The sequence below is a fragment of the Drosophila simulans genome, chromosome 2L (genome assembly GCF_016746395.2).
Source record: "Drosophila simulans strain w501 chromosome 2L, Prin_Dsim_3.1, whole genome shotgun sequence".
NCBI lineage: Eukaryota > Metazoa > Arthropoda > Insecta > Diptera > Drosophilidae > Drosophila > Drosophila simulans.
Genome location: NC_052520.2, coordinates 10,176,572 through 10,199,165, shown reverse-complemented (window position 1 = coordinate 10,199,165; position 22,594 = coordinate 10,176,572). Strand labels below are relative to the sequence as shown.

At 42.1% G+C, this 22,594-nt stretch overlaps 5 protein-coding genes across 12 annotated transcripts; 4 read left to right on the top strand and 1 right to left on the bottom strand.

The window, feature by feature from the left end:
* Window positions 1-161: 161 nt before the first annotated feature.
* On the top strand, window positions 162-10,631 carry LOC6731770 (E3 ubiquitin-protein ligase Ufd4). The gene is made up of 8 exons (XM_039298400.2): window positions 162-331; window positions 1,396-1,432; window positions 2,094-2,233; window positions 2,302-4,021; window positions 4,083-4,314; window positions 4,367-4,585; window positions 4,641-10,224; window positions 10,292-10,631. Exons 3-8 carry the CDS (start codon window positions 2,094-2,096, stop codon window positions 10,572-10,574), a joined length of 8,178 nt encoding a protein of 2,725 aa, XP_039154334.1. The 5' UTR covers window positions 162-331; window positions 1,396-1,432; the 3' UTR covers window positions 10,575-10,631.
* Window positions 10,632-11,694: 1,063 nt separating this feature from the next.
* LOC6731774 lies at window positions 11,695-13,631 on the top strand. The gene is made up of 6 exons (XM_016178492.3): window positions 11,695-12,211; window positions 12,276-12,543; window positions 12,886-12,939; window positions 13,002-13,052; window positions 13,162-13,215; window positions 13,315-13,631. Exons 1-6 carry the CDS (start codon window positions 11,762-11,764, stop codon window positions 13,452-13,454), a joined length of 1,017 nt encoding a protein of 338 aa, XP_016024463.1. The 5' UTR covers window positions 11,695-11,761; the 3' UTR covers window positions 13,455-13,631.
* Window positions 13,632-13,722: 91 nt separating this feature from the next.
* On the top strand, window positions 13,723-19,956 carry LOC6731773 (lysine-specific demethylase 6A). 7 transcript variants are annotated; one of them, XM_016178494.3, is made up of 15 exons: window positions 13,723-13,928; window positions 13,981-14,327; window positions 14,694-14,805; window positions 16,057-16,232; window positions 16,507-16,635; window positions 16,697-16,922; window positions 16,995-17,175; window positions 17,240-17,497; window positions 17,558-17,690; window positions 17,756-18,459; window positions 18,533-18,657; window positions 18,729-19,148; window positions 19,205-19,414; window positions 19,479-19,605; window positions 19,701-19,956. In XM_016178494.3, the coding sequence occupies exons 1-15, from the start codon at window positions 13,879-13,881 to the stop codon at window positions 19,893-19,895; spliced, it is 3,393 nt and encodes a 1,130-aa protein (XP_016024457.1). In that variant the 5' UTR covers window positions 13,723-13,878; the 3' UTR covers window positions 19,896-19,956. The 7 variants fall into 7 exon arrangements, with proteins under 7 accessions (XP_016024457.1, XP_016024459.1, XP_016024458.1 ...); XM_016178496.3 differs by having other exon boundaries at window positions 18,518-18,657; XM_016178495.3 differs by having other exon boundaries at window positions 17,237-17,497.
* An 86-nt stretch (window positions 19,957-20,042) lies between these two features.
* LOC27208405 (protein trunk) lies at window positions 20,043-21,157 on the top strand. The gene has a single exon (XM_016183986.3). It carries the CDS (start codon window positions 20,399-20,401, stop codon window positions 21,101-21,103), a length of 705 nt encoding a protein of 234 aa, XP_016024455.1. The 5' UTR covers window positions 20,043-20,398; the 3' UTR covers window positions 21,104-21,157.
* Window positions 21,074-22,579, bottom strand: LOC27208356 (acylglycerol kinase, mitochondrial). Of its 2 annotated transcripts, XM_016183946.3 has the most exons (3): window positions 22,393-22,579; window positions 22,211-22,331; window positions 21,074-22,156 (listed from the first exon to the last, which is right to left on the bottom strand). In XM_016183946.3, exons 1-3 carry the CDS (start codon window positions 22,488-22,490, stop codon window positions 21,149-21,151), a joined length of 1,227 nt encoding a protein of 408 aa, XP_016024454.1. In that variant the 5' UTR covers window positions 22,491-22,579; the 3' UTR covers window positions 21,074-21,148. The 2 variants fall into 2 exon arrangements, with proteins under 2 accessions (XP_016024454.1, XP_039154336.1); XM_039298402.2 differs by lacking the exon at window positions 22,393-22,579 and having other exon boundaries at window positions 21,074-22,164.
* Between the last annotated feature and the right edge of the window lie 15 nt (window positions 22,580-22,594).

Sequence of the window (22,594 nt, the reverse complement as noted above, 5' to 3'; positions counted from 1 at the left end):
AACAATATTTTCAGAATAACCATTATCGCTAATTGAAGAAAAAAACATCAAACGATTGTGGGCCACAGATTAAAAACGTTTAAAATACAGAAACGCTTTATTATCAAGTGCGAATGCCCCTATTTCTTGGTCACGATTGTTATCGGTAATCGATGGATTGTTAAATGTATCGTCCACATGTAATCTCCATAATCAATTTTCGAGCTGTGCTGCTGGATATTTGTGTGAATAAAAATAGTGTTGTGTATTGAGTAATTGTAAAAAAGCTTTAATAAGCAGCTTTAAAAAAGAGTGCAAGCCCTAGCAAAATATTCAATATAATGCAAAAAAGGTAGATCATCTCAATTCAAAAAGAATTTTCTCAAGATTTGTGTATTTTTCTTTTGCATATGGATGTATGTGTGTGAGCAGAGACACGACACTTAATGTTAATAAATAATGGACAATTACATTACGTGTGCACATGTTTTCGTGTGGTCCACATATGTATTGTGACTAGTGTACATACCTGGTCAAAGACAATGGATATTACAACTGCGTTTTTATGTAACTCCATTGTTGGACTATCAGAAAAGAAAGGTCTTTAAATTATACATACACAACTGGTAATTCGTTGAAGGAGAAAAAAACGTAGTGTCATCATTCTTTACACGATTCCTGAAATTCTTTCGCCACATAAAAATGGAATTACCTTTAGTGTAATTCCAAAACGTACAACGAGACACCCATCGGTTATTATCATGTGCAAGAAAATGTATCAAGTGTAATTGAAAAAGTGATTATATACGTGCATATGTATGTGTACTTGGATATCGGTACATATCGATGTACATATGCTTATGTTGTTGATTTTCAAAACAGTTTTTAGCACTTACCGTTATCTTGTGTGAAAACAATTCGCATACGTACAAGCGTACATATGTGCATACATATATTATAACATCACTTGACGAACTTCGAGTCATCGCGGTGAAATTTTAGTGAGTTAAGATGGCACAACGCAATTTCCCTCCAACTATCTCTTTGTTCGCCATGTGTGCATTTGGCAATTCGGGTTGCCCAAAAAGGAATGATTTCTTATCCAATTGGCTAATCCAATATTGCCAATAAGTCTTTATAAGAATGATGAAATACGTACACACTTCTAAGCAACGATTCCCATAAGGAACGACTTTCTGGCTCAATTTTTGTTTATTTATTTAAAATTGTAATATTATCTTTGTTTGCCAATTGAAAATCGCCTAGCAACCCAAAGTTGTCCTATCAACTAGACAAAATTATTTCAGTCCAGAACCTTTTTAATATATTTCTCGTATGTTATTAAATAATTTATACGAATGCCGTGAGTCATTAGAATATTATTGTTAATGTATATATAATTCTTTTCTTTTTCAGTTTTGGTATAGAAGCATAAATCAAATTTCGATTTGCGGTAAGTTAAAAAAAATATACATACCTATATATTAAATAATTTTTGTTAAGTAAAGCATTAAATAATTTAAAAAACAAAAAGTCATGTCCAACAAGAATGACGTTTTCTAATTGATTACAAAAGTAAATGTTATCAATTCTGCTGTCTACATTAAATAATTACGTGCTCTGCTGAGAAATTAGCTCAGTAAAAAAACAAAATAAAACGCAAGCAGCTAAAGTTTAAATATAAATAAATATAAGTCCCAAAGATTTACGTTTTTTTTTACAAACTAGAAGAATTGTCCCTAATTTGTATGGTGTTCTATGACTTCAATTAACAAAAGTTGGATCTTCAGGTGCCTAAACTCAATTGTTGTGCAATTGTTTAGATTTAAATTGGTCGTAAATATTTAGTTCTATTCAGTTCAGATCATCCAAAATTTGAAAGAACTGTCCGGAATATTGTATATTTTTTTATATATATATATTCTGCACTGTCTGTCTTTCAAGTTCATATATTAAGTATCTATTCTTTTTTAGTTGGAATACACATAAGACATCCATTTGAAGGCTCCACGTCTTCCTTTGTTGATTTGTGACTCAGCTGTCAATACATTACATATATAATAAAGTCAGCTTTAAAGTCAATATTCAAAATTTTGTTGTTGTTTTCCTTACAGATGGGCGATGTCGACCCCGAGACGCTGCTGGAATGGTTGTCCATGGGACAAGGAGATGAGCGGGATATGCAACTGATCGCACTGGAGCAGCTGTGTATGCTGCTCCTAATGTCCGATAATGTAGATCGTTGCTTCGAAAGGTATTATTGACCGCGATAGAAGATTTACCCTTTGATCACTAATATAATCTATCCGTCCCCAACATCAGCTGTCCTCCTCGAACTTTTTTACCGGCGCTGTGTAAGATATTCCTGGACGAACTTGCACCTGAAAATGTACTCGAGGTCACTGCGCGAGCCATCACCTATTACCTGGATGTTTCGGCTGAATGCACCAGGCGTATCGTTTCCATTGATGGCGCCATCAAAGCCATATGCAATCATCTAGTGGTTGCCGATCTATCATCGCGCACATCTCGCGATCTTGCCGAGCAATGTATCAAAGTGCTCGAGCTGATTTGCACCCGGGAAGCGGGCGCCGTCTTCGAGGGCGGTGGCCTCAACTGCGTACTGTCCTTCATTCGGGACTGTGGCTCGCAGGTTCACAAGGACACCTTACACTCCTCCATGTCGGTGGTATCCAGGCTCTGCACCAAGGTGGAACCCAACACACCATGCATACAAAACTGCGTCGAGAGTCTGAGCACTCTGCTGCAACACGAGGACCCCATGGTATCCGATGGAGCTCTCAAGTGCTTTGCCTCTGTGGCAGACCGATTCACACGAAAGTGGGTGGACCCAGCACCGTTGGCTGAGTACGGCCTGACAACCGAGTTGTTGAAGCGCCTCAAAAGTGTCGGAGGAAACACGCACTCTTCGCTAACAGCGGCTGGAACCCAGCCAACCAGCTCTAGCCAACCCGCTGCAACCACAAACTCGGATGCCATTAATGAAAACGTTGCGGGAACTGCAACCATATCCAACAGCACCAAGGTTAAGTCATCTGATGCCGCCGCCTCGCCGCAATCGATATCAACAACGATTTCCTTGTTGTCCACACTTTGTCGCGGATCGCCCTCGATTACCCATGACATTTTGCGATCCCAGTTGGCTGATGCCCTCGAAAGAGCTCTGCAGGGCGATGAGCGATGCGTGCTGGATTGCATGCGTTTCGCGGATCTCTTGCTGTTACTATTGTTCGAGGGTCGCCAAGCTTTAAACCGAGGAAGTAACAACCCCAATCAGGGACAGTTGGCGCCACGACCAAGGCGTAATAACACCAACACCGATCGCACGCATCGCCAGCTCATTGATTGCATACGATCGAAGGATTCGGAAGCCCTTCGTGAGGCCATCGAATCGGGCGGCATTGACGTCAATTGTATGGACGATGTGGGCCAAACACTTCTCAATTGGGCATCGGCTTTCGGTACCTTGGAAATGGTAGAATATTTGTGTGAGAAGGGAGCCGATGTCAACAAGGGTCAACGAAGTTCGTCCCTACACTATGCCGCTTGTTTTGGTCGCCCGGCTATTGCGAAAATCCTTTTGAAATTCGGAGCCTATCCGGATTTGCGAGATGAAGATGGCAAAACGCCATTGGATAAGGCGCGCGAAAGATTGGACGATGGACATCGAGAGGTGGCGGCAATTTTGCAGTCGCCCGGCGAGTGGATGTCTCCAGATCATTCGCTTCTGAACAAAGATGGCAAAAAGTACACACTAATGGAGCCCCGAGGTGATCCAGAAATGGCGCCCGTTTACCTAAAGGTCCTTCTGCCCATATTCTGTAGAACCTTCCTGGGTTCGATGCTGGGCAGCGTCCGGCGGGCCAGTTTGGCCCTGATCAAGAAGATAGTTCAGTACGCGTACCCAACGGTGCTCCAAAGTCTCAGTGAAACCAGTTTTAGCGAAGATGCAGCGTCGACATCGGGTCAAAATGGTGGGAACCTACTAATTGAGGTGATCGCCAGTGTCCTAGATAACGAGGTATATATAATAGACAATAATCATCACTTCAATCTAATTACAATCTTTAACGTTATTGCAGGATGACGATGACGGTCATTTAATAGTTTTAAACATTATTGAGGAAATTATGTGTAAGACACAGGAGGAATTCCTCGACCATTTTGCAAGGCTAGGAGTGTTTGCAAAGGTCCAAGCCCTGATGGACACGGATGCGGAGGAACTGTATGTGCAATTACCAGGGACCGTAGAGGAACCAGCCGCAGCGCAAAGATCTTCGACCAGTGTCGTAGTCGCTCCAAGGCCAACATCAGGTATATTCAATTCATTTGATATGAAACCAATGCTTATCGCCATCCAATTTAGATGATCCTATGGAAGACGCAAAGGAGATATTGCAAGGGAAGCCCTATCACTGGCGCGAGTGGAGCATTTGCAGGGGCCGGGATTGTTTGTACGTCTGGTCAGATTCTGTGGCCCTTGAGCTTTCCAATGGCTCAAACGGATGGTTCCGCTTCATAATAGATGGCAAACTGGCAACGATGTACTCCAGTGGAAGTCCGGAGAACGGAAATGATAGTTCTGGTAAGTTTTACTCAAATACCTTAAATTGCTAGATAAAACATGAATTAAATTTTAGAAAATCGGGGCGAGTTTCTTGAGAAACTGATGCGGGCTCGTTCCTGCGTGATTGCTGGAGTTGTATCTCAGCCCATTTTGCCCACAGCGAGTGCTCTGCGCCTAGTGGTTGGCAACTGGGTTCTACAGTCGCAGAAAACAAACCAGCTACAAATTCACAACACCGAAGGCCATCAAGTTACCGTTCTGCAGGACGATTTGCCCGGTTTTATTTTTGAAAGCAATCGTGGAACGAAGCATACCTTCTCGGCAGAAACTGTCCTGGGTCCTGATTTCGCATCCGGTTGGTCAACAGCCAAAAAGAAGCGCAACAAGTCAAAGACAGAGGGTCAAAAGTTCCAGGCTCGAAACCTATCGCGAGAAATTTATAACAAGTACTTCAAGTCTGCGCAAATAATTCCTCGGGGCGCCGTAGCCATACTTACGGATATCGTGAAGCAAATTGAGCTATCCTTTGAGGAACAGCACATGGCACCAAATGGAAACTGGGAGACCACACTTTCGGACGCCCTAATGAAGCTATCTCAACTGATACACGAAGACGGCGTTGTAAGCGCCTATGAAATGCATTCGTCGGGATTGGTACAAGCTTTGGTAGCCGTTCTGTCGGTCAATCATTGGGAAACTAATTCACCTCGCTGCAAGCGAAACAAAATGCAAAAGCAACGAGTCGCTGTATTCAAGAAATGTATACTGGAGGACAACGTTGAGTCTGCAACGAACAAACCAAGAACTAAAAGTACTGCAAGTATCTTAATTCAAAAACTTGTGTCGGTTTTGGAAAGCACCGAGAAGCTGCCAGTCTATTTGTACGATTCTCCATGCACTGGATATAGTTTGCAAATTCTGCAGAAAAGACTTCGTTTCCGTTTGGAGCGTGCAGAGTGCGAAAGCACTTTATTCGATCGATCGGGACGCACACTTAAAATGGAACCATTGGCAACGATTGGACAACTTTCTAAATATCTACTGAAAATGGTGGCCAAACAATGGTACGACCTCGACCGCTCAACATACTTTTATTTGAAGAAAATTCGGGAGCATAGGACCGGTACCGTGTTTGCGCACTCCTTTGATTTCGACGAGGAAGGCTTGCTGTTCTACATTGGCTCCAATGCAAAGACCTGCGATTGGGTTAACCCAGCACAATATGGCCTGGTGCAAGTGACGAGCTCGGAGGGCAAGACCTTGCCCTATGGCAAACTGGAGGATATTCTATCACGCGATAGCATCTCACTCAATTGTCACACCAAGGACAACAAGAAGGCTTGGTTCGCCATCGACTTGGGTGTCTATATAATTCCCACTGCTTACACGCTGCGTCATGCCCGCGGCTATGGAAGATCGGCTTTGAGAAACTGGCTACTTCAGGGATCAAAGGATGGCTCGACTTGGACCACCCTCAGCACACATGTGGACGACAAGAGTCTTGTGGAGCCTGGCAGCACAGCCACTTGGCCTATTACTTGTGCAACTGATGATTCCGTAAGGTATCGCCACATTAGAATCCAGCAAAATGGACGCAATGCGTCTGGCCAGACCCATTATTTGAGCTTGAGTGGCTTCGAAATCTATGGTCGCGTCGTGGGCGTTGCCGACGATATCGGAAAGAGTGTCAAGGAAGCTGAGGCAAAAACAAGGCGCGAGAGGCGGCAGATAAGGGCACAGCTAAAGCACATGACCACCGGTGCACGAGTGATCCGTGGCGTCGATTGGCGCTGGGAGGAACAGGACGGATGTGCCGAGGGCACAATAACCGGCGAAATACACAACGGCTGGATCGATGTGAAGTGGGACCATGGCGTACGTAACTCCTATCGCATGGGAGCCGAAGGAAAATACGATTTGAAGTTGGCTGATGGCGAGTATCTATCCGCCTTCGACGGAAATCAGTCGATGAGCAGTGCGAGCACAGCTGCTAAATCAAGTGAGAAGGGAAACACACTCACCTCACGCAAATCGAGCTCCACTCCATCCCTGCCCGAAGCCACCGAGAAGAATCAAAACACCGAGGGTGCGTCCAATCAAACTGTTTCGGCTGACAACTTGGCCTGGAAGCAGGCTGTGGAGACGATTGCAGAGAACGTATTTGCTTCGGCCAAGACACAGATTATATCAAACCAACTTGCTATGAACACATCTTCCTCCAGGGAAGCTCGGGCCAAGCACAAGGAGTCTGGCACCAATCAAATGCATAAGGATAACATAAGCGGACCCTCGCCATTGAGCCGAGAGTTGGAGCACATATCGGACTTGTCTGCCATCAACAACTCGATGCCGGCAATTAACTCGAGCATTGTTTCCGACCTAGCCACCATTTCGGAGAACCTATCACTAACTGAATTGTCCAAAGAGAATATATGCAGCGTCCTAACGCCAACCTACAAACCCGCTGAGAGCGTTACTGCGAGTCAAAGCTCCAGCCATCCGGATGTGCAGAGTTCGTCGCCGCGAGAGAATGATATCAAAAACATATCCAACATTGAGGAAAACAACAAGATGAACGCCAACAACTCGGTGAATAAGATATCCAAGGACCTGCTCGCGAATCTCCGAACCTCGAACATTGCTGGCTGTCCACCGGTCACACAACTTTCAACCGAAGCCCTCGAAATGATCGACAAAATGCGTGATGGCGTCGACATGATTCGGAACATGTCCAATAACATTCTTTCCACGGACACTTTCCCAGTGCCCTGCACAAATGTGCCAGTTGGCGGTAAGAAGACGCCGAAGGCCCAGGCTCTTATAAATCCAGATAATGCCAATCAAAAGCAAATTATAGTTACATCCGAAGAGTTCCCCACTAAGAGTTCAAAGAAGCCCAGTGTAACATTGAAACCAGCTCAGCAACCAAATGCTGTGTTATCCATTGTGGACATGAAGGAACAGCCGATTTCAAACGAAAACGTTTCGGTTCCCAGCCAGATGAGCATCAGTGTTCCTAATCTGACAACAACGTCGGCTTCGGAAGTTCCATCGACTTCCGAAGTGGCTACCCACACCGGTTTGCTGGAGACATTTGCCGCAATTGCTCGTCGCCGTACCTCCCAAGGTACCAATATACAGGATAATCAGATCATGAATGCGGAAGCCAATGTGAACGAGCACGGCGATCAGAACGCTTCAGGCTCATTCCTTGGCCACTCGGTAACCAGTTTAGTTAAGTTGGCATTGTCAAGCAATTTTCACTCTGGACTGCTTAGCACCGCCCAAAGTTACCCAAGTCTGTCGTCGAATAATAGCGAAAACATAGCTCCGTCGAACCCTTCAAATACCTCTGCGGGACAGCAATCGGCATCCACGATTAATCATACCCTAACCATGAGTCTAACATCCACATCGAGTGACAGTGAACAAGTATCGTTGGAGGACTTCTTGGAGAGCTGCAGAGCGCCGGCGTTGTTGGGTGACTTGGACGATGAGGACGACATGGATGAGGACAACGATGAAGAGGAGAATGAGGACGAGTACGAAGAGGTTGGAAACACACTGCTGCAGGTGATGGTCTCACGCAACTTGCTTACCTTTATGGATGATGAGGCGATGGAGAACCGATTGGTGGGTGTGACCAAGCGCAAGTCCTGGGACGATGAGTTTGTACTAAAGAGGCAGTTCTCCGCGTTGATACCGGCATTCGATCCACGCCCGGGTCGCACCAACGTCAATCAAACTTCTGATTTGGAAATATCCCCTCTTGGCGCCGAGCTACCGAAACCCCAGCAGAGTGGACCTGAGACTATCGAACAGCCCTTGCTGGGCCTTAAATTGCGTGGTCCCGGAATCGGTGGTATACCCGAAGTGGAAATCGACCTAAGCAACACCGACTGGACCATATTCAGAGCGGTACAGGAATTACTTCAGTGCAGTCAGTTGAACAAGCTGGACAAGTTCCGAAAGATATGGGAACCCACATACACCATCGTGTACCGTGAGGTATCACCAGAGGCCCAGGAGAGCACCTGCTTGGAGTCGGAGGAGTTCCCGCAAACGCCCGATGTGTCCTCCAAGAGTGGTGCATCCACTTTGTCCCCCAACTCGCCCATGCACATCGGTTTCAACGTGGCCGATAATAACCTGTGCTCCGTGGACGATGTACTCGAGCTGCTCACTCAAATCAATGGTCTCAATCAGTCCGAAATCGATTCGGATGTCAAGGAGCACGGTGTATCGGTGTTGTCCGAAGATCTCTTCATCAGCAAGAAAATAACCAACAAACTGCAGCAGCAAATTCAGGATCCATTGGTGCTAGCCAGCAACGCGCTGCCTAATTGGTGCGAGAACCTAAACCAATCCTGCCCCTTTCTGTTTCCGTTTGAGACCAGGCAGTTGTACTTCAACTGCACATCGTTCGGAGCATCGCGCAGCATAGTATGCCTGCAGTCGCAGCGAGATGTCACCGTGGAACGGCAGAGGATACCCATCATGAGTCCGCGCCGGGATGATCACGAATTCCGCATCGGGCGTCTAAAGCACGAACGCGTTAAAGTGCCGCGAAACGAGGACCTGCTCATGTGGGCCATGCAGGTGATGAAGACTCACTGCAATCGAAAGTCCGTGCTGGAGGTGGAGTTTTTGGATGAGGAAGGAACTGGTTTGGGACCAACCTTGGAGTTCTACGCCTTGGTGGCCGCTGAAATCCAGCGTTCCGACCTTTGTATGTGGCTGTGTGACGATGACTTGGGCGAGGACATGGAAAACTCGCCCCAGAGTGCGGAAGGAAACTCAAAACCAGTTGGGTATTACGTAAATCGCAGGGAGCACGGCATATTCCCAGCTCCATTGCCGCAGAATTCGGAGATATGTGAGAATGTGCTCAAATATTTCTGGTTCTTTGGCGTTTTTGTGGCAAAGGTTTTGCAGGATATGCGCCTGGTGGACATACCCTTATCGACATCTTTCCTACAGCTGCTTTGTCACAACAAAGTTTTATCACGTAATCTCCAGAAAGTCATTTCGGATAGACGAAATGGCGACCTTTCAGTCGTATCAGAAGAATCTGATATAGTAGAAACCTGTACCAAAATGCTGCGAACTGATTCCAACAAGTCGAATGCATTCGGGGGTATTCTGTCATTGGAGAACTTGAAAGAAATCGATCCCACTCGTTATCAATTCCTACAGGAAATGCAAAACCTATTGTTGCGAAAGCAATCAATCGAGTTTGACGATACTATAAGCGCGGAGAAGAAACATGAGCTTATCAACGAGCTTAAGCTGCAAACCCAAAATGGCTTGGAGGTATCTTTGGAAGACCTGGCCCTTACGTTCACGTATCTGCCGAGTTCCTCGATCTATGGTTACACCCAGGCCGAACTGCTGCCCAATGGATCGTCAGTGAACGTCACCATCGACAACTTGGAAGCGTACTGCGAACTGCTGATGAACTTCATCCTGCAGGACGGAATCGCTCAGCAAATGAAGGCCTTCAGTGATGGGTTCAACGAAGTGTTCCCTTTGAAAAAGTTGGCCGCGTTTACTCCCTCAGAGGCGCGAATGATGATTTGTGGCGAGCAGTTCCCCCATTGGAGCCGAGAAGACATTATTTCATACACTGAACCAAAACTTGGTTACAACAAAGACAGGTAAGCTTACAATATAATACAGATGTGTTTCAAATTATTACAATTAATTAATTGATCTTAATTTCAGTCCCGGATTCCAACGCTTTGTTAACGTTTTGTTGAGCATGTCGGGAGACGAGAGGAAGGCGTTCCTCCAGTTCACAACCGGTTGCAGCAGCCTGCCACCAGGCGGACTGGCCAATCTTCATCCCCGACTGACAGTTGTCCGAAAGGTAGATGCTGGCGTTGGAAGCTATCCATCCGTGAACACGTGCGTTCACTACTTAAAGCTTCCCGACTACCCAACCGAAGAGATCATGAAGGAGCGCTTGTTAACAGCAACCAAGGAAAAGGGGTTTCATTTAAATTAAACGATTTATTGTACTCGATATTCAAGTTAATAAAATTTGAACCTTTTGTTATTTAAAGAGCACTGTTGCAAACCATCAGAAGCGATCGTGTAAATATTCCCCTGTTTATGTATATAATTTTTACGAGAAATGTCGCCACAGATGTAATTTGAGGAGTAGATAAGTCTTTTATATACAAGTGTCATAAAATATTGCAGATTTATATTTGTTAACTGCGGCACTAGCCAACCTATTGAGCATTAATTAATTTTTATTTAATTCGATTGTTGAGGTATTGTAATATCGAAGGAGAAAAACGTTTTATTTTCTTTCAAAACTGTTTTCGAAAGGTTCTTTAGTAAACCAGATTACTGCAATTGTTTACTTGCTGTTTCTTCATAAAGATTAGCCAAATTGAGCTGATCTAGAACTACTTTGAACTCACGAATCACTGGGTACATACCAGTCGGAACAGACAACTCTTTTCACTTATTTTTTATAAAATTTGCCTCTTATACATTTCTGCGGCAGTTCATTTGAAAACATAAATAATGGGCTTTCTGCACTGTCGGCTGCGTTTGCATGCAAACAAATTGCAGTCTAAGCTTGCGTAAACAAGAAAATAAATATTACTGCTTATATTAATTGTTCTTATATCTTCCATTAAAACAATTAACAAAAATAATCTAAAGCTAAGTAAACGAGTTGGGAGAATGGTTTTAAATCGGTTGCCTAGGCACACACAATATTTATTATTACCGTTTTTTAATTATTTAAAATATTTTGCTTACAAATCGGATCACCCTGTTAACGATTTTCCGTGCTTAGTGAGCTGCCCTCTTGAATTTTTCATTCATTTTATGAAGCCAGACAAACAACAGTGAAACTGTAAAAACATGCGATATAAGATACTAAAAATTTGGGAATCTTAGTGCTAATTGTTATCACATAATGAGCGTAATGTTTTGACTACTTCCTCAGTTACACTTAATATAAAAAAAAGTGTTATTTCGCACACCTGTTTATGCTGAATTATCGCAGCCGAATTAAGACCCAAGAATGCGGGTTCCGCTGTACTTAAGCAAATTATATAAAAAGATAAGCTATATCTCGGCATCTGTGCATCCGAGGTTGCTTACTATCTTAAACGTATAAGGAAACCTCACGGTTTCAGTCAAGGTTCTCCCGCCTGCGTAGCCAAAGATACTATGATTTCGTTAGCTCTGATTATCTTGTGCTTTTTTCCGTTCGTGCAAAATGAGTACTTTCGTCCTTCGTACCAAGTCCTTGTGCGCAAAAGGAATTCCCTAGGAGATTTGATCGACGGCCACTGCTATGGAAATGTCATTCAGAGTCGCCTGGTTTTGACTTCAGCATCGTGTTTATTGAGTGATAGCGATTTCGTAAATGGAAGAGAATTGTTAAAAGCTGATGAGTTGGCGGTATCCTTTAAAGGCGAAGATTTGATCGAGTTGATATACCTCGTTGGTGGCATAGACATCTATCCGCAGTTTAATTTCTCATCGTTGGACAATGATATAGCGATCCTAAGACTCAGTACGCAACTTCCTCTTTCCGAGCGAAGCGATATTGAATGGGTTTTAGTCGCCGACTATGATTTTACCGATTCTCCATTGGAGGCTGGCGTGGAATCTTACGTAAGTACTTACATATTTACTTGAAAAACTATTTTGATAATAAATAATAAAATTTCTACAACAGATTTGGAAGATTTCGGATGGAGAAAACATATATCCTGGTTATGGTGTTATTCATGAAAGCAATTTAGTTGGAATCATTTCCTATGGCTTGCCATCGAAAAATAAACGGGAATCTAATCTTGAAGTTCGGCGCCCAAATAGGTTTACGCAATTAAATCCATATTTAAGTTGGATATATACAATAATACAGAATGCAGAGATTGCGGACATTCAAAACAACAACTACAGTGCATCTCTACCTTATCGTCAAAGAAAAATCGCAGAAATAGGTAATGTAAACAGAAAGTTATTTACTATATTTATTTGGTTGTCAAAAGTAGTTTATCGTTTGCGGATTAAGAGAAACAAATAGTTTCGTAGAAACTTTCCTCTGCTTTCCCGAGAAAGATTAACTGCATTTTGATAAGAATATTTTTCTGATAAAGCTAAAAATAACCACTTTTAGCCAGAATTTTAAGGTCTTAAATTTATAACGCTTTTCTTTTGGGAAGAAGGGTTATCTTAACACATTTATCAAAAATCAAATAAATATTAATTCCCTTAGGAATTTGATTTTTCGTTGTTATCAAATTACATATAATTAATTAGTACATTTTAAAATATTTTTTCAGTTGAGGAATTCGTTGAGCCTGATGCGGTGTATTTTCCAGACCCAGCAAACCCCAGTAAGTCGAATTTATTTAGTTTTATTATCTAAAATAACTTAAATTTGAATATTTAATTTCAGTTAAAGATGACATTGAAACTGAGGTAGAAGATTTGACGGATTCAGAAACTGGTAAGAAAATGAAAACCACTGTTCATACTTTCTAATTGCTTTTTTAAATAGTTCTAAAATCTACTTATTTTGCTTTTGCTATACTTATTAACCGAGTAATTCTTTTCAGATGATATAAACGTGGAAAGCGTCTCAGAAGATTTTTTAAACACAGAGGAGCCTTGTAAGTTAATTCATTATTAATGATATTCAAATATTACATTAATTGTTTAAATAAGATACTTTTAATTAAAAATCAACTAAAATTTTGCTTATATTGCAGTTAATGAAAACATCGAAAGTGAGAAAGAATTTCTAAAAAACGGAGCAAGCATTTCTAAGGCCAATGGAGTTTGTGCATGGATATTCATATTTAATTTACTACTAGCAAAAACTCGCACAATAAATTTCAATTTTTCTTAACTAATTTTTCCATTTATTTTGTGATCTGTAGTAAGATCAGTTTCAATAACTTAAATGTATATTTAATCTGCAAAGTAACTAATGTGCTGCATTAAGAATCAAATTTATAAAACATAAATTGTAAATAGCATCTGTATTGATTTGTTGTATAATAAAGTGTTATCAGTTAACGCAAAATAAAAAATTATTTGGTCACAGTTCACTACAATTTCCCAATCGTTCCAGTTCCGCTGGCGCAATCGATAGTGAGAAACGAACTTCAAAAAAGGCGTGACACGTCGACGATAGAAACCTGTCTCATCTCTAAGAATATTTTAGTGTCACCTCTAAACTAAAAATATAAATAAAAAAGATTTTAAAAACTACGCTGTATTATTGCCCACGCTTCTGAAGTCCAGTAGTTTTGAAAACAGTTGGTTTAAGAATGGGGCAACTAACTTTCGAGGATGATTGCCTGATCCGCGAGCTGGATAGGTACGACTAATGCCAATCGCTCTAGTCTTGTTTAATAATATTTACGTTTCAGTCGATACTACGGCTTTTTGGATTTGTCCAATTCGAAAAATGCGGAATTACGGAATCTCGTTCAGCAGACCATCACAAACTTACAAAACTACATTGCAAATGGCCAGGCGCACGAATCGAAGAACAGCAGTGATAATAAAAATGCTATACAAAAGTTTGAGCCATCAACTCAAGCGGGTGAACATATGGAAAACACATCGTCCCAAAACAATGACGACACCAAACCTTTTGAGCAAGATGTCAAGGAAAAGGTGCCCATCATTGAAGAAAAACCCCAGGATCAGCACTACGTTAACGCTCTTTGCAAACTTGGCCACCTGCATCTTCTTCTTGGCGAATACACCGAAGGTAAACATCAAGATGCACTTGTCCAGATACAATCTGTAGATTGTGCCAGTAACATCTATAGGATGCTTGTAGTCCTCACAAATTCATATATATGAATATGAACATGGCACAATCCTTTATTTTAATGTACTTCAATTATTTCGAAATTGTGCTCATGAAGACGTGAATATCTGGTTCTTTTACCTTACATAATGCGTCAGGTGAAACATTTGTTTCCAAAATCAGGAACATAGTTGTAAAATGCCGCATGCCTGACAAGCTTTAACATTAGAATCTGCGAAACTGCAGCGTAGCTTTTACGACGCATAAATAACATATCTCTTCAATCCATTATAAAAGATCCTGAATTCTTATTCTTTTTTGTAGCTTTATCAGCGTACCAGAAGTATTTACGATTCAGAGAAAACAATTACTGGACAAATCATGCATTTATGTATGGAATAGGCGTTGCTTATTTTAAACTTCGGTGCTTTAAATGGTAAGTTTATTTATCTTTTTAATATTTTAACTGCTTAAATATATGTGTATTATTTAGAAAATATCTTTATCACGATTAAGAACAATTAAGATATATTTAATAATTAAAATCCATTTAATACGAATTCGATATGAGTTGTTGAAACGTAGATGCATGACCAGTGGAATCACATTTATTTATCTATTCTAATAATCGATAGCTCTTATCGATGTATACGTTTCGATTTCATATCGTTCCCATTTAATCACGCTATCGCGCCTGTCACATCCCTATTGTATTGATATTAAATTGTTTACTAAATAGATTCTACACGAAACAACACTGCCACTAATAGTATATATATATTTGTAAACAATTCACAACGAATTAAAATTAAGACTGCCGAGATTTTTTCGAATAAAAAAAGTGCGTTTACTGGTTAGTTTTGGATCTTTTCACAGTTGTCTGGGTTCTAAAAAAAAAAAACAAATGGATGCTGTAAACATTAATACTTACAACAATTATAGTTAACCCGATTAAATATTGCCAGAACTTAAAATAAAAATGGATGTTTCCATTGTATTCCTTTGTTTGTTTTTGCCAATTCGCTGTTATAAAAATATATAAATTCTCGTTACATGCATGTATGTATGTACACGGTGCGTGTGTGTGCGTGTGTCTGTGTACAAAATGCAATGAGTGCCCCCCTTTAAGGTCGTTAGTTGAATTGCGGGGTTAAAATGTGTTCTTTGTTTAATTCCAATAATTTCGAAAGCTAACATTTAGGCAGACCGCGTCCGGCGCAAATAATCAATGATTCTCAGTGCATTTCTATCTGATAAATAGCCATGAAACGGTCTGTCTCGTTTTTTTGAGTGCACGCAGACATGTCTGCCGACACGACGGCTGCAAGTTCTATTGTTATTTATAAACAAAACCTGCATTTTTCGGGCACATTTTAGGAGATTAACATTTAAGTTTGCTGTTGTGCACTAATCATCGGAGTTCTAGTTTAATTAAGTATGTTACTTGAATTTGTTTGTTCAAATGGTTATTTGTATGTATGTACATACGCGTGCATGTGTGTACGTGACTGCATGCACATAAGTATGTATGCACTTATGTAAACACCGCTCACTGTAAACAATTACTAACGATTTAATTTCAAATTAAAAATAAAACAAAATTTAATAAATTAAAATAATACATTCAAGTTATAAGAAATAGTTCAGAAACGAATTTAAGTATTTATTTATTTTCTAATTTTTCCAGGGCCATCAAATCGTTTCAGGAGCTTTTATACCTAAGTCCCAATTTTACATGTGCAAATGAAGTTCATTTGCGTCTAGGTCTTATGCTAAAACACTGCGGGGAGTTCCATATTGCCCTTAAACATTTACAATTGGCGCTGCTTTATACATATCCTTCGACCTTTTCGGAACTTCAGGGTAAGATCTATCAAATAATTATACATTTTTGCATATAAGTTTCATTTAGGTGAAAATATTTTTCAGTTCTTCACTTATTTTCTTAAAATGTTATCTTGTTATTAATATATAAACATCTTACATATATGCAAAAAATATTTATACATTGAATCATCAAGTAATACGATGAACCCAAACTTCTATGATTCATTCAAAATTTAAATATTTTGCAGTACGTTCACCCCGTGCCTTAAACTTTATGAAAACAACTTAATTCATTATTATTACTTTGCAGTCAAATTTCAAATCGCGCATTTGTACGAAGTTCAAAACAAGCACAAGGCGGCAAAGGATGGCTACGAATTTCTTCTAAATGAGAAAAACATCTCCTTGGAGCTCAAAGCAGATGTTTATCGACAATTAGGTGAGCTAGAAAGTTATATTTTTAGCTGCTAAAGACTAAACTTTTTATTGAATCCTTAAAGGATGGATGTACCATTGCGTAGAATGCCTAGGCGAAAAAAAGGAACGTGAAGCGAACGCATTAAATTTTCTACAAAAATCAATCGAAGCTGACCCAAAGAGTGGACAATCATTATATTTACTAGGAAGGTGTTACGCCGGCATCAATAAGGTTCATGATGCTTTCCTAGCATACCGCAATTCGGTGGAAAAAAGTGAGGGGAATGCTGATACTTGGTGCTCAATCGGGTAAAATAACCATGAATGTGCTTTGGCTTTGCCCCTTTCTTATTTATTTTCATTCTACACATGCACTTATAGCGTCTTATATCAGCAACAAAATCAACCCACGGATGCCCTTCAAGCCTACATATGTGCTGTGCAATTGGATAAAGACCATAAAGCCGCGTGGACCAACCTGGGTATACTTTATGAGAGCTGTGGTCAATTACGAGATGCCTATGCTTGCTACTTAAATGCAACCAAACAAATATCATTCCAGGTAAATGTATATATGCATATGTATCTATTTCAAATACCTAACACACTTGTTTTGCTTGAAGAAGTCTTCGTTAATTCGAAAGAAACAAGCAATACGTATGAAAAAGGACACAATTGGACTGTCGAAAGGCCTGTCTCAGAGAATCACTTTCCTGGAGGGCCAGCTCAGTCAAGCACCATTGCCAAGTATTACATCGAAGCGCCGCCAGCTGTGTTCAATCGAAGAAGCTTGGAACCTGCCAATATCATTAGAAATGAACTCTCGCCAACAACAAACAGCGCAGATGCTACCAAGACAGGTCACAAAGCAAAGTCCAGTACAGGTGAATTCCTTAATCGTAAACCAATCAGTGGGCAATCAACTAAACCATGTTTGTAAACAGGGACCGCCACCACCTTATCCGCATAGCCAACTCAGCCAAAGTCCCATACCTTCGAAACGTATTAAGGAAGATGGCACAGGCCAACAAGAAGTAACACAAAACAACAGTCAGACATCTGCGCAAAATCTAATAAGTGAGTGACCAATTTAAATAGTATATATGTTAAAGTATTAAATCACTTTCTAACATTCCAAACAGACATTTCGGAATCTTTAAACCAGCGCAACTTCAACGCCATGCCGGAGAGCAACAAAAGTTCGGAGCAAAGTGTTCTTGACACCTTCGACGACATCTCGAATGATATTTATAAACAGAATGAGAGCATCAAGCTCGAACGTTTGAGCCACGATGCACTCAGTAACAATGAGGACTCGAGGCATGATTATATTGGCGGTGACAACGCCGACCTCTCGACCACGTTCAAAATACAAATGGACTCGAAGCAGTTGATGGCAGCTGTGAAGCTGCTGCCGATCGACGAACCGCCCGTGCACTGCACCATTTTGCAAGTGAATGCGCCGCCGCCATCTCCGCCCGATTGCCCACCGCAGAAACTGACGCGAGATCAACTCCTGCCTCCCACACCCTCGGTTCATTTAGAAAATAAGAAGAACGCGTTCAGTCCCCAGTTGCAGGAGTTTTGCCTGAAACATCCGATTGCCGTTGTACGCGGCTTGGCGGGCGCTCTGAAGCTAGATCTCGGTCTCTTTTCGACCAAAACGTTGGTGGAAGCCAACCCGGACCATAGTGTTGAGGTTCGGACCCAAGTGCACCAGTCTCCCGATGAAAATTGGGACACTTCGCAGGGTAAGCGCGTCTGGGCCTGCATCTCCCATCGGTCTCACACAACCATAGCCAAATATGCCCAATATCAGGCATCCAGTTTTCAAGACAGCTTGAAGGTAATGTTCGTTGGCTTGGTTCCTCTTTAACATGAATACAGTTTACTTTATCGTGTAGCTTATTTTACCGCAGGATGAAAGCGATAAAGGTTTCCCCGGCTCGCAAGCAATGTCGGACTCAGACTCAAAGGACTCGGTATCCAATTCGAACATTGTTCTCAAGCGTAAAAAACACAAAATAAACAGCAAAATGTTGAGGTACTACCATTTACGTCTGCATAACGAGCTAGTTGAACTTAAATTAAATGCTTATTTTGCTAATTTTTTAGGTTCGGGACCAACGTGGACCTCTCCGATGAAAAGAAATGGAAACCACAACTAACAGAGCTACAAAAACTGCCAGCTTTTGCGCGAGTTATATCCGCTGCCAATATGCTATCACACGTAGGCCACGTCATTTTGGGCATGAACACCGTTCAGCTGTACATGAAGGTGCCCGGAAGTAGGACGCCTGGCCACCAAGAGAACAACAACTTCTGCTCAATCAACATCAACATCGGTCCTGGCGACTGTGAATGGTTTGCCGTCCCCGATGCCTACTGGGGCGGAGTTCACAATCTGTGCGAGAAGAACAACATCAGCTATCTGCACGGCTCGTGGTGGCCCGTCCTGGAGGATTTATACAAGGAGAATATACCAGTTTATAGATTTATACAGAAACCCGGTGACTTGGTTTGGGTGAATGCCGGGTAAGCACTGAATATAAAAGGAAAAATGATGTATTAACAATCAAACCTACTTTCAGATGCGTCCATTGGGTTCAGTCGATCGGTTGGTGCAACAACATTGCGTGGAACGTTGGACCCTTGACGGCCCGTCAGTATTCTCTTGCCATCGAGCGATATGAGTGGAATAAGGTGCAGGCCTTCAAAAGCATTGTGCCGATGGTGCATTTAAGTTGGAACCTTGCAAGGAACATCAAAGTGTCCGATACCAAACTTTTCGAGCTGATAAAGTGAGTTAGCAAATCAAAGTGATCCTTTTGCAGATAGTATAGGTATATTGTATCCCATTTTCAGAATGTGTTTGCTGCAAACGCTGAAAAACGTATTGCACATACAAGAGTATGTCAAATCGAAAGGTGTGGAAATACGTTTCAATGGACGCGGAAAGAACGAAGCATCCCATTACTGCGGACAATGCGAGGTATTTAGCGTAGTATTATTAATATATTTATACTGTTTCCATAGGTGATATGAATCCTGTTTACTAAATCTAAATCATGTGTGCACCTTTTGCAGGTTGAGGTTTTCAATGTGCTGTTCATCAAGGAGCAGGAGAAACGACACGTGGTCCACTGCCTATCGTGCGCGCTGAAGTTGTCTCCGTCGCTCCAGGGAATCGTTTGCCTCGAGGAGTATCGTCTGACGGAGCTGCAGCGCGTGTACGATTCGTTTACTTTACACAGAACCCAAGGACTAGCATACACTCAGTAGTTGTAATACGAGGAATCATTTTAAGTAATGCAGATTTAATATATGTATATTTTACAACGTACATTATACTCTCTATTGTTTTGATAAAACATTACGGTACGAATATATAGAGATGGGATTTTTCGAATAAAGCCATCAGAGCTGTTTTTTCGGCTATTATGTTGGATAGTCGAAGAAACTGGAGCCCACTTGAGTAGCGAAACTTACCTTATGATGACAATTTTATTATGACTTCAAATATTTAGACCCATCTTTTATAGTTTAATATAAAAAAAAAACTTTAAATTTATCCAAAGTTTAGAATGCGTTTTAGTTATATATATGAATAAATTTAATTTATAATCTTTCGCAATGACACTGAAATTAAAATCCTTCTTTTCATTGAATTGGCTGTTATTACTTTAGTACCGAAATAAGTTACAGTGTAGGGAGCAACGATAACTGCTGTAATCACGATAAATCAGTTGCTACTACTGGTGTAGTAGCCCTGTTTTTAGCCAGCCATGTTTCTGCGAATACTGTGTCCAATTATGAAATCCCAAAGTGAACTGGCCATTGTGCTCACTTGGTTGGCAGTTCTTGGCACGGCTCAAGATGATGCCGATTACTGCGCCGAGCTATCCACGCAGTCGCTGGCCAAAATTCTGGGACAGGCATTCAATCCGCGCTACATGAGCATCGATCCGCCGGGCGAGCCAGAGGAGAAGAGCTATCATCTGGGCTACAAGCGTTCGTCGTACGAGCTGCCATTCTATGCGGACAGTGACGCGATTTCAGTTAGCCACTTTCCCGCCTGGGAGACCAACCACTTTGCGCTGGTGGAGAAGAAGGAGCCACCGAGGAGCAAGAGCCTGCGCACGAGGAGCGCGTTCATGGATCGTGTGGGACATCCGAGAATCGATGGGTTCAAGCAGCGGCCGTGGGAGTGCTCCTCGAAGATCAACTGGATTGACTTAGGCTTAAATTACTTTCCACGCTATATCCGTTCGATCGAGTGTATTGCCAGAAAATGTTGGTATGATCACTTTAATTGCAAGCCAAAATCATTTACAATAAAAGTACTGCGCCGTAAAACTGGCTCATGCATTCGAATAAACGATAAATTGATTTTGATCACCGCAGAGAAGTTTGAGAATGATTATACGCAGCTCTGGATTTGGGAAGAAATAGCGGTTAACTTTTGCTGTGAATGTGTTATGCTATACTAGTAGCGCCATTTAATCAAGATTTAATTAATATACACGTTTAAAATGTCAACAAAACACTTTAATAGCATTGGGAACAACAGATACCTTAATGGGTCTTGCATCGTACTCCTCGCCGTCGATGGAGTAAAACTTCTCGCCCATTTCACCATCCGGATGCAGTTGAATAGTCCTGCTCTTAACCACCAAGCTGGGCAAAATTTTGCTGCACGTGACTTCGGGAATTTGCTTGATGAACTCCCAGCCCGGCTGCAGGGAGCTTATAAACTGGCTCTCCAGCTCCGCAAAGTTATCCTTGTTCTGAACACAATTGATGTTGATCTGGCTGGCTTCAGCGCTTCCCTCGAACTTCTTGCTGCAATTGTCGTTCTTGGCGAGCGGCCTCTTGGTTTCACCCGTATTATTCTTGTACTTAATGAGGCCTCTGGTGAAGAGGCCAGAGGGCTGGACGGTCTCCTGGCGCTGGACAGTAGCAGCACAGTCAACGCAGCCAGGACACGGCGGTGTGTACACATAGTCGGTCTTAAGGCTCCAGTTATCGGCAAAGGACTTGGAGGCAGCGGAAGCGTAGTGACGCAGTGGTCCAAAGTACCAGTACTTATCCTTTGCCGCATCGATGTCCTCCAGCAGACCCCAGGACAGACCATTAAGACCGAATATGGGCTTCAATTGGCTGTCGCTGCCATCTTCTTCGTTGATTACATCGAAGCGAATCACGCTCTGGTACTGGCTCTCATCCTTGAGCATGGGTTCCAGGGCTTTGGAAAGGCATTTCACATAGTTGACGTCCTTGACGCCAAAGATGTTGATGCGCTTGGATGCGGACTGCACCGAACGTCCCAGCGGAAGGATGGTGATCGGGCAAAGATTGCCGCGTCTACGCATCAGCCCAGTGACCACCTCCGATGAGGTGCCGTCGCCGCCGGCAACCACAATGGCATCGGGTAGCGTTGCCAGCTCTTCCACGTAGGTTTTGGCATGACCAATGTGATTCGTCCGAAGGATCTCCACCGAATATCCAGCTAAATGCAAAACCGGCTCGCAGTAGTTCTTAAACTGAAAATCTATGGCTGGGTTATCATCTTAGTCAGCTGTGTGCCAGCTACTTACGAACTTCTCCGATCTCTTCTTGTTGGCCACCGGATTCATGACCACCAGTACCTTTCTGGGGCGATCCGATACCCAATTGGTCTGAATGTTGGAGGCGAATTCCCGCATATGTTGTTCAATCCTGGAGAGCAAATAAGGAGGTTAAAGTTTCGTCGAATTTCCACTGTTTTCTGAATGCATACTCTATGTGCGTTTTCAGCGCTTGAAGCGCGTACACAGACACTGCCGCTCCGAACGTGCATTTCTTCCAATTATTCCGAATAACTCTTAAATAATTCATATTTTCAATTTCGACCGATGATTTTGACTCCACATGTATTGGTTTGGTTTCACACAAACAGCTGGATTTTAGTTCGTCAGGGGTATTCCAGCAAGTTTACATAA